We start from the raw sequence: 10787 nt of genomic DNA on the forward strand, positions 1-10787 counted from the left end.
AATCAAATGGAATAAAGCCTAAACTCTGAAGGTTCTTCTCTCGCTCTCATTTCAGACAGAAATGCCGGTGATGCCATTTATTTTGGATCCTTTTCACTTTGGTCAATAACGTTTGGATCGAGGAGAGATCGAAGGTGGAACGACGGTGTAGTTCCTCACAAACACTGTATACACACCTTGAATGACGGTAAATAGACACCCGATTTTTGAAGGACTACCATTTGAAAAATAAAACCTCAATCAAAAATCGGCTCAAGTAAAATTTTCTAAATATCTCGAAGTGTTTAATTCCGAAGTCTCGTTTCTCTACATTCAAAACTGAAGGACAAGTATTGAAAATACTGTACGCGGTTTTTCGGCCGCTGCACAGCAACGGGTGGTTGCTGGGCAACGAAATTCAAACACGCACATTCCCAGTATATATTCCACCTTTTGGCAAAGTTTCATCGAAATCGGTTCGCTGGTTCTTGCTGTGGAGCCTTAGCGTTGCAGACACACACACACACACACACACACACACACACACACACACACACACACACACACACACACACACACACACACACACACACACACACACACACACGGAAAACCTGACAATAAGGGAGATCTAGCATATATAGCGAATCCAATAATTATTCAGCACAGTAAACAGTGATAGGACCAGGGACCATACCCTGAGAGTAAAGAAGAAGAGAGTTAAGACGGTAGTGAGACAGGGGACTTTTACTCAGAGAGTAGTTATTGCATGGAATGGCCTCCCTGGAAAGGTAGTGGCAGCAGAAACAGTACTTAAGCTTAAATTGAAATTCGATACTGTCGGTACCCGAAAGCATTGGAGATGGAGGGGTATGTTGATATTTGCAGGACTGGTAAGTAGTTTGAGTGTGGATGGATGACTGTGTACATCTGTGCTAATTGTGCTGGTCTGTGAGAGGGTCACGTCAAGGGATAACATGGTTGTTGTTGTTGTTGTTGTACATTCTTCACCCAAACACTCCTCCCCCACCAAAAAAAATTGTTTATTCAGTTTATAACATCTTTGTGACATCCCTGAGCTTGCCACACTTCTCATCCCGACTCATGCCCCTATCCCTCAATGAAATTTAGTGGCTAACTCGTTGGATTTATTTAATCTTGTTTAATTAAAGAATGATCTGGTATTTTGTGTCGTGCAAGCATGAGGATGAGAATGGAGAGATTAAGAGAATGGAGAGAAGACTCGCTGGAACAGTTGGATTTTTTAGGCAAGGTATGAGGGAAAGGTGGTGTGGTGATAAAAATTGTCCACAATTCCTGAGGTGAGGCCTCACTAAGTTTTTATACAGTGATTACATTACTCCTTTTGATTTAGAATTTATCCCTGGCTGTGAATAGCCAACCTCTTAACGTTACCTGTCGTTGCCTGGCACTGTACTGGATGCGAGCATCACTCAAACAATGTTCTGTTGATTATATCCATCGGTTACCCCAAAACTCGGTAGTTTCAATATCCTAACTCATCCCCAACACCCGATATTTATTTATGTTCAACTGCATCTACCAATCTTTTACCCAATCTATGAAAGTATCCAGACTTTTCTGAATCTGATCATCCCCCTCTTTGTTATCTACCTGAGCTACAAGATTTGTCATCTGCTAATTTGGAAAGCCAACTCATAACCCCACTTTCAAAATCACCCACAGCCTGTTGTTGGCTTTGTGGTTAGGGTGGCTGGCTGAGAATCTTAAGGTCCTGAGTTTGAGCCCTGTTGGCTGCTGAATTAACACCATGTGGGGTTGATTCAGCCTGTCATCCTTCCGAGGTTGGCAAAATGAGTACCAGAGTACTGGTATAGGGGCACAGCATCAGCAGCACAGCCGTGCCCCAACAAAATGATAGCTACCCGGCAGCGAAGCTGCCATACACAAGAAGAAGAAGAAAAATCATTGACTAAATTATAGTGATAATAATAACAGTCATTGATATAAATTGTAATAAAAATATCCAAGCACAGAACGCTGATGCACCTCACAACTTTTAACCTCCCAGCCAGACATCCTCCCACTCACATCACGTTGTTACCTCTACCACCGAAGGTGGAAGGAGGTTATGTTTTCACCCCTGTCTGTCTGTTTCTTTGTTGGTCTGTCTTGTATGTATGTATGTATGTATGTATGTATGTATGTATGTATGTATGTATGTACAATGCCGAAAGTAAGTCTACACCCCCTTTCAAAATTTTCACCTTTTGTTGCCTTATAGCCTTTGAATTAAATTGCCTGAAATCAGACTTTTCCACCTTTATTTACACATCGTAACCTACAACTTCAAGTGAAAAACAAATTCTCCAAATTTCAGAATATTAATTAAAAATACAAAACTAAAATATCTTAGTTGGATAAGTGTCCACCCCCATGATAATAGCAATTGTAAACGAGCAGTGGAGCACGTAACTCCGCCACGTAATTCCTGATCCACGAGAACATATCGGGCCCAATACATTTTTGAAATATCATGCTACACAGTACTACATCGTTTTTGGCCCGATCTCTCAATGGTAAAGAATCACTTTGAAAATTAAATAAATCCCAAATCCAGATCCGGTGTCAGATCTTCACCAAAATCGGATAAATTCCTCCTTGCGACACACCCAACCTGTACACCAAGTTTTGTCCGAATCCGTCTGCAACTTTTTGAGATATCGTGCTCTATATCGGTTTTGCCATATCTCTCAATGGTGAAGAATCACTTGCAGAATTCTAGTAGTCGGATCCGGATCTTCACCAAAATCGAATCAATTCTTCCTTGTCAAACACCCAATCTGTCCACCAAGTTTCGTCCGAATCCGTCCACAACTTTTGAGATATCGTGCCATATATAGGTTTCGCCCTCTCTCTCAATAGCGAAGAATTACTTTAAAAATATATCCGGATCTAGATCTTCACCAAAATTGAATTATTTCTTCCTTGTCACACACCCAACATGTCCACCAAGTTTTTCATCCGAATCCGTCCATGACTTTTTGAGATATCCTGTACACAGACAAACAGACAGAAAGGGGTAAAAACAACCTCCTTCACTTTTGGTGGCAGAGGTAATAAGCTCAGGTGTAACTAATCACCTTCAAAATCACACACCAAGTTAATTAGCCTCCTCCACCTGTGTTGAATTGTAGTGATTCTAATTGTGTGTGTGTCAGTGTGTGTCAGTGTGTGTCATTGTGTGTCATTGTGTGTCATTGTGTGTCATTGTGTGTGTCTCCTCCATAACTCCAAAACTGTAAAACCTTGCAGCCTGAAACTTTGCATGCATACTCAGAAAACTCCAAGGAAGTGCCATAATGAAAATTGGATGTTCGGGTTAATTAAAACACTCCTTTTGAAGATAATTAATGGCCTTTTTTAATTATGTCCTTCATCAAACGATCCTTGGCCACCTCCCTTTGGGACTTAAGGTGTTTATTGGGGAACCTCACTGGGGTCTGAAGCTGCCATGTTTTTTGGCCAGCTCAAACATGTCTTGACATTGATTTCTTCATGATAAAGTTTTTTCTCTTTCCTCATTCATATTATCAAAATCCTGTTCATCGTAGTTACACAATTCGGACATATTTGACATTTCAGGCGTCTCTGGGAGGTAAAAATATAATAATGTACACATGTCACATCGACTGAGCTGTGCGATCGCGGGCGGTCACTCCAGTGGTGCCTCGCCGGCTGAAAATGTGCAATTTCATTTTTAGACGACATCGCTTTGTTTAACTTTTCATACGATGTGTTTTCATCATCGACCCGTCACTTCTACATTCATATATATTGTTGTGGTTACCAAATTCGCAAACCACCATTCAGGTCCCTTAGGTGAGATATCTCGGTAAGTATATGTGTAGTTAGGCCCAAACCCGTTGTCTAGTGGGAATAAATGTTATTCATGCGTGCTGCGACTCTTCAGGATAGCCGTTTTTCTTTTACTATCTTTATTTTGGACCAACCGCCATTGTTTCCACCACCAACCACAACATCAACCACCCACCGCGGCACCGCTTCACGTCACACCTCGCAACCGTCGCATCGCCACCGTTCTTGCGCCGCTTGTGGGTGCCGGTGTTGGACTCGTGCAGGGCGCGCGCCGAACAGCGTGTACAAAACCACGGATTTTCCGCTTCAAAAACGGATCAAAAACGACACACGCCCACTTTTGTTCCGTCCAATCGGTGAGCGAGGGGCGATTTGGCCCCGCCTCCAGGGCGTTGGAGGGCGATCGCGATATGCAAATTTATGGATCAAAAAGCATTCACGCCCACTTTTTCTCGGGCCAATGGGGAGCGAGGTGAAAGGTCGGAGGCAGAGGGTCAAAGATGTGAGAGCGAAGCCACGGGGCTTATATAAGCTACCGCGTTCGTCAGTCAAGTTAAAAAAGAGTTAAGACTTCGCGGGCGGTGGAGTTGGGAGGAAGAAGCAAGAAGGAGTTGGTCGTCGTCGTGTGCGTTGGAGTCGGAGCGGAGGGGACGGAGCTGTGGAGAGGCGGCGAGGGCAGACGAGGGGGTGCTCGCGTCGTGCAGGGAGCTGCACACCAGGGAGGCCGACGGCGCGACCTGGCCGAGGTGGAGACGCTCGTCGCGGGACTCGAGGCAGAGTAGGAATCCTCTATACCCCGAGCATCAGCAACCCCCCTCCTGTTTCCCCCCGCGCTGAGATAGTGCGACCAAGGGGGCCCCTTTCCCACCCCCTACCAGACACTGCCCGCGAGGCCCGCGGAGTTAAGGCACCATTGCCGCTCCGCGTCTCATCACCAGACGGGTAGGCCCGACCCGGTCTCGGCCTCAGGCCCGCCTCATCTTTGAGGGTTCTCTTTCCTTTTGTTTTTGGGAATGTGTGTTGTCGGCGCCGTCTGTGAAGTAAAATTGTATAAGTGTTGCCGTGTGCTCGCGTAATCGGTATTAGATCTGCATTGTCGCATTTGCTTTTTGTGTAAAAATTGCATTGTGTTTCTTTTCTTTCTATGTGCTTTTGGTGGAGTTGCATTGTGTTTCTTTTCCTTTTCTATGTGCTTTTGGTGGAATTGAATATGTGTGCTTTCCGTTCATCGCGAATAAATGTGCTTTGTGTTGAACTGTTTCCCGCTTCGCTTCGTCATTTCTTTCATTGAATCCTCATCTTGCTTCACGTAAAGGGTTGGTAGTGGGCTGAATACGCCCGATAATTAATCGAACCGTCGAGGCCGACGATAACACCGCTCGGTTATCCCGATAGTACGGAACGGGTCGCTTAAGTGGCCCGTGTCCGAAGTCGACCTGCGGCGAGGTGCGATCGCCCGGTCTACCCTCCGTGTGGGTACTTAGGTAGGTCGAATTTGGCGAGCAACCCTATCCCACGCGGGGGCTGATTGGCTCGATCGCGGTGAGACCGAAAGGTCCACCCGTGACTGGTTCCCGGCGTTAGTCCGAGAGGGTCACGACTGGATTGTCCGTCCGGTGGGCGGCGTGCCGCGATTCGAGTTACGTGGCCGTCAGCACGCCGGCGGGCGCGAAACCGTAACACTGGTGTCAGGTCGTGCGATACAAATCCATCGCCCTCCTCGCGGCACTGGTATCGGAGAACAGGAAAACGGGCTCTCTTGTCTCCAGCTAAATTCACGGGAATCGGTCCAGGGGTGAGAGAAGCGACCCCCGATTCCCTCCAAATTACGAGCGAGCGAAATTAACCCTTTAAGAGAAGCAAGATGGCGTCTCAAGGCGAGCGGGTGCCGGGTGGATTTGGTATGTGTAATAGTAATGTAGAATCCATGGCTCAGGACGAGATCACCGTGCAAGAGAAACCCGTACCAGAAGGTTGGGAAAGGCATCGATGCCGTTCATCCGGTCGGTTTTTTTATTATAACTCCACCACTAAATGTAGTCAGTGGGAGTGGCCAGGGCAGGTGACAATGCGGCAGATTATGGAACTCGCGCAGAGCATAAATGACAAAATAAAAAAATGAACGAAAAAATGGATGCGAATACACAGCAAATGAAGGAAGAAACGAAAAAGCTGCGGGGTGAGACGCAGAACATGGGCCGAAGCCTGCAGGCGGGCATGAAGGCCGTGACCAGGGAGATAAAAATGCCGACTCCACGTGTAGGAACGAACGAGCTGGGTGGGGGTGCAACGGTGACCGAAAGGGAAAAATTAAATGGGGAGACCAAAACGTGCGAGACGAGACACAAGGTGACGACAAAGGGAATAAAAATAGTAGAGACAAGGGAGGTAAAGGGTGAAGAGGTGACTGAGTTGGCAGAGACACGGGAGATGGGAACGATAGAGGGAAGACGACACGATGAAGATGGGGTAAGTGACGCACACACACACACACGGAGGTAGTGGAGGACAATGGGGGTGAGCTCGCGGACTGGGTGGAGGCCCGGTGCGAGCAGCTGGATGGCCTCCTCCAGGAACGAGGGGAGGGAGTATGCCCCCTTGAGGCGAGTCACGACCAGGTGAGTTCGGTCGTGCTTTGCGAGTTCGAGGGGAGGAGTGCTGCGAACGGGTGCACGGAGAGCTTGGGGGGTATAGAGGCCCCGGAGACCCTTGTGGGGACACGAATCCCCAGTGTGGTTGTCCCTGTGTGTGTGGTGCAAGGTGTGAGTGCGTCCCCGTGTGTGGAAGCGACCCCGTGTGTGAGTGGTGTGGTGGCGAGTGTGCCGGAGTGTGTGCTTCCCAGCACGCCGTGTGTGGATGAGGCACCGCAGGTGAGTGCCCCCGCGTGTGTGAGTGAGGGACGGTGTGTGGATGAGGCACCGCGGGTGAGTGCACCCGCATGTGTGAGTGAGGAACGGTGTATGAGTGAGGCACGAGTGAGTGAAAGGCCGCGAGTGCGTGGAGCCACGTGTGCGAGGGAGATGGCATGCGTGAGTGAACGGCCGAGTGCAAGGGAGACCGTGTGTGTGAGAGAGCGGTATGTGAGGGAGATGTCGGTTGGCATGCGGGAGCACGCAGCCGCGTCTCCCGGTGTGAATGTGATGGAGTGGAGTGTGAGCGTCGTAACACGCGGGAGTGCGTGTGCTGAATGGCGACGACGACGGCGACATGGGAGTAAAGAAAGCCGAGTAGCGGCTGTAGTTGTTTCGGGGACCGTGCCGGGTTCACCCAGCCGCGAGCACGAGGTCCGTGCTGTGCAACGCACGAGACCACCACGTGCTCGCTTGCGAGAGTGAAGTCCCGGTCCGGAAACGCCAGCGGTGGATTTGCCGATCCCGCGGACGGACAAAGTTTAGGCAGGTAAATGGATTTGGACCGGACGGGTTCTCCACGCGATCGTGTGTGTTAAGCTCCAACGGGAAAAGCACATGTGTTCGCGTGGGGAACCCCTCGAGACGTGGGGCTTGTGTTTTTTTTTTATGCGCACGGTGACGCCATGGCTGCACGTGGGGTTGGAATCCGGCAGGAGGGGTCTCTCTGCCGGATGGTACCGTCCAAGGAGGGACGAGGAACACGTGCAGCTGCATGACGTCACGGGCAGGTGCAAAGTGCGCGAGCTCTGAGTTGCCGCGCAGGTGCTGCGCATGAAAAAAAAACAAAAAAACAGCAAGCCTCACTTTCGGGTGCACAGGATTCCTGGGCAAGGAGGGAAGACCCCCTTAACCGGGGCACAGGATGGAAACTAGTTAGGGGGAAGGGTTAGCTTAGTTAGACCGACTTCATGGGGCAGGGGTAAGTCCTCATGGAGTCCGTGGAATGGATTAGTTAGAGGGATTGTCGTCAGATTTAGGTTGGGAAATAAAATGATTTATTTGGAGACAGTGACAGACTTGTGAATGTGTAGAGGGGACGTAGTTTAGCTACGTAGTGTTAAAAGGAACGTGCTGTAGTTTAAGGGACGACGTGGGAGCACGAGTTAGTTAGGGGAGGTAGTTAGGAGGATGGCAGAGTTCAGCGGTGAGTGTGTTGAAGAGTTGTTGGTGAGTTATGAGGTGAAGACATGTTGAGTGAGTGAGGCCAGCGGGTCTGTGTGTGTGGAGTGAATGGGGAATGCATGGTGCGATGAGTGATTGGGGGGGGAGGAGTGACTCCTGCCCTAGGGACCCCGGGGTCAGAGTAAAGTGAGTTAGCTGGGTTAGTTAAATTAACAAATATGGAAGTCGTTTTGTTGTTGGTGGGGATGTAGGCTCGAAACCCATTTGGAGGGGTGCAGGAGCCCTGTTGACGGGCTTGGGAGCGTGGCTGCGAAAGGTGAGTATCGCTGAGTGGGTACCCCGGGCACCAGGCTAGTCGGCCGTAGTAGGCCAAGGGCCCATGGGGGGCCGGGATAGAGTAGTGGGCACGGGTGCGCCTGCTTGGTGCGGGGGCCCGGGGCGCCATTAGCCGCGTGGGCAGTGTTGTGGGCACGGGTGACCCTCGGAAAGGGGCCCGGGAAGCCAGCCTGCCACGTGTGCGTTTCAGGGGAGGTGCCATAGGGGGCACTCCCCGGTGTTAGGGAGCTGGTAGGCTCGGAGGCAGTGTAGTGCCCGGGGGTGCCATAGCGGGAGATTCGGCAGAGGGTCGTGCCTGCCAAAGGGAGCCACGTGTCCCAGCCAGGAGACCGTGTGAGGGCACGGAGAGAAAATTGGGGGGCGAGGCCCGAAATTGTGAGGACACCAACACAGGCGACGGGAATCTGGGTTGTTAGAACCAATAGTTTAAGCGAGAGGCGCTTGTTGAAAGCCCCGGGGTAGTTTAACAGTTAAATGGATAGGGTAGATTAGGAGATGTACCCCTCCGCACCATCCATCCCCTCGCTGTCGTTGTGGGTCGCTGGACCCACTTTGGGTTAGATCGCCGAACTCTGGGGAGGCCATTCTGAGGCTTCGTTGGGCCCCGACACAGGACGTTAGCTCTCCCTTGTTCCCCTCCGGGAAGGGAACGTAGGGGTTGGGAGTAGGCTAGGTGACAGGATAGGTTAGCCGAACAAGGACGATAAAGGGGGTTAGGGGACGATTTATAGTAGGGAAGTAAAAATAAAAACAACAAAAAAATAAGTTGGGGCTAAATTGGGGTTTGACAAATTAAGGGAGTGGGTATGTACAGTGACAGGCAAAGGCGATAGGTGGGAGGGAGACAGGTAGGTAGGTCCGAGCCCGCCCTCCAAGTGGCCAGCACCACCGCACTCCCTCCACCAACCTCCACTGAACGGCAAGAGCTGGCCAACTTCATCGGCTGGCCGTGTTTGGCTTCAAGGCGGAGGCCGGCCAACTTCATCGGCAGCTGTTGTTTTGCTGCAAGGCCTGTGCCGGCCAGTTCGCCGGCTGGCCGTTTTCTTCAAGGCCTGTGCCGGCCAGTTCATCTGCCGGCTGTGTTTGCCTGCAGCGGCCTTATTCTGCGGGCTGAGTTTGCCTGCTGCCTTTGCCATGCCATGCCCACTGCCCACGTTCACCAGCCCCGTTCAATTTTGCTTTGCCCCCCCCCTGTTCATTTCCATGTGCGCCAGGATCAGAAGGCAACAGTTTGCAAGCTGCGAGAACTGCCCTGTTGGCAGCTACAACACGGGCCTGCAGTGGCGGCCCATGCACCGTGTTTGTGTCCATCCATCCATTCGTTGTGTTTATTGCGTGTGCCACTTGAGCTGGCACGGAGACTGCGTTGTGCAGCCCATGCACCGTTGTGGTTCACTGCGTTCAGTTCAAACCATTCATGCATCCATTCGTTGTGTTCATTGCGTGTGCCACTTGAGCTGGCACGGAGACTGCGTTGTGCAGCCCATGCACCGTTGTGGTTCACTGCGTTCAGTTCAAAAAGGAAGGCCTTGGACTGCGTGTGAGCAGCCAGCCACGTTCCCTGTCACCTGCATTGTTTTGAGCCAGAGACTGCATGTGGGCAGCCTGGCTCACTGCTAACTGCTTTTCTTTTGCAGAGTTCAGTGATCCTGGGCCATGGTTTAGTGTAAAATTTGTAAGTTAAGGTTAAGATGTACTGTAAATATGAGTGCGCCCCCGGCATGTTTGTCTTAGCGCCGGCAATTTTATTTAAGTCGTCCGTGTGAGTGAGTTTGTTTAGATAGTTACGCAGCCCTCAGGTTATTTATTTTGGGGACACGAATACCATGAATGTCGCACTCAGGGATCCGTAGGTAAAATGTACGAGGGGAAAACTACACATGATGGCACACGAAAATTTGACGACTCGGGACGAGTCTGTAAAAAGGGGAGGGGGTAGTGTTGTGGTTACCAAATTCGCAAACCACCATTCAGGTCCCTTAGGTGAGATATCTCGGTAAGTATATGTGTAGTTAGGCCCAAACCCGTTGTCTAGTGGGAATAAATGTTATTCATGCGTGCTGCGACTCTTCAGGATAGCCGTTTTTCTTTTACTATCTTTATTTTGGACCAACCGCCATTGTTACCACCACCAACCACAACATCAACCACCCACCGCGGCGCCGCTTCACGTCACACCTCGCAACCGTCGCATCGCCACCGTTCTTGCGCCGCTTGTGGGTGCCGGTGTTGGACTCGTGCAGGGCGCGCGCCGAACAGCGTGTACAAAACCACGGATTTTCCGCTTCAAAAACGGATCAAAAACGACACACGCCCACTTTTGTTCCGTCCAATCGGTGAGCGAGGGGCGATTTGGCCCCGCCTCCAGGGCGTTGGAGGGCGATCGCTATATGCAAATTTATGGATCAAAAAGCATTCACGCCCACTTTTTCTCGGGCCAATGGGGAGCGAGGTGAAAGGTCGGAGGCAGAGGGTCAAAGATGAGAGAGCGAAGCCACGGGGCTTATATAAGCTACCGCGTTCGTCAGTCAAGTTAAAAAAAAGAGTTAAGACTTCGCGGGCGGTGGAGTTGGGAGG

At 50.5% G+C, this 10787-nt stretch overlaps 1 protein-coding gene across 3 annotated transcripts in view; it reads left to right on the forward strand.

Annotated features, from left to right (window-relative positions):
• Positions 1–760: 760 nt before the first annotated feature.
• Positions 761–10787, forward strand: part of LOC147029430 (uncharacterized) — a 42814-nt gene continuing 32787 nt past the window's right edge. For all 3 annotated transcript variants that reach the window (XR_015055718.1, XR_015055719.1, XM_085872081.1), the window contains exons 1-2: positions 761–872; positions 1180–1252. Coding sequence is in view for 1 of the 3 variants with exons in the window: in XM_085872081.1 (XP_085728207.1) it covers positions 852–872; positions 1180–1252 (94 nt within the window). In the remaining 2 variants the exon portion in view is untranslated. The remainder of the gene's footprint in view (positions 873–1179; positions 1253–10787) is intronic.

This window comes from Eptatretus burgeri, chromosome 3 (genome assembly GCF_056783735.1).
Source record: "Eptatretus burgeri isolate ZD-2024b chromosome 3, Ebu_testis_v1, whole genome shotgun sequence".
In the NCBI taxonomy this organism is placed as follows: Eukaryota; Metazoa; Chordata; class Myxini; order Myxiniformes; family Myxinidae; genus Eptatretus; species Eptatretus burgeri.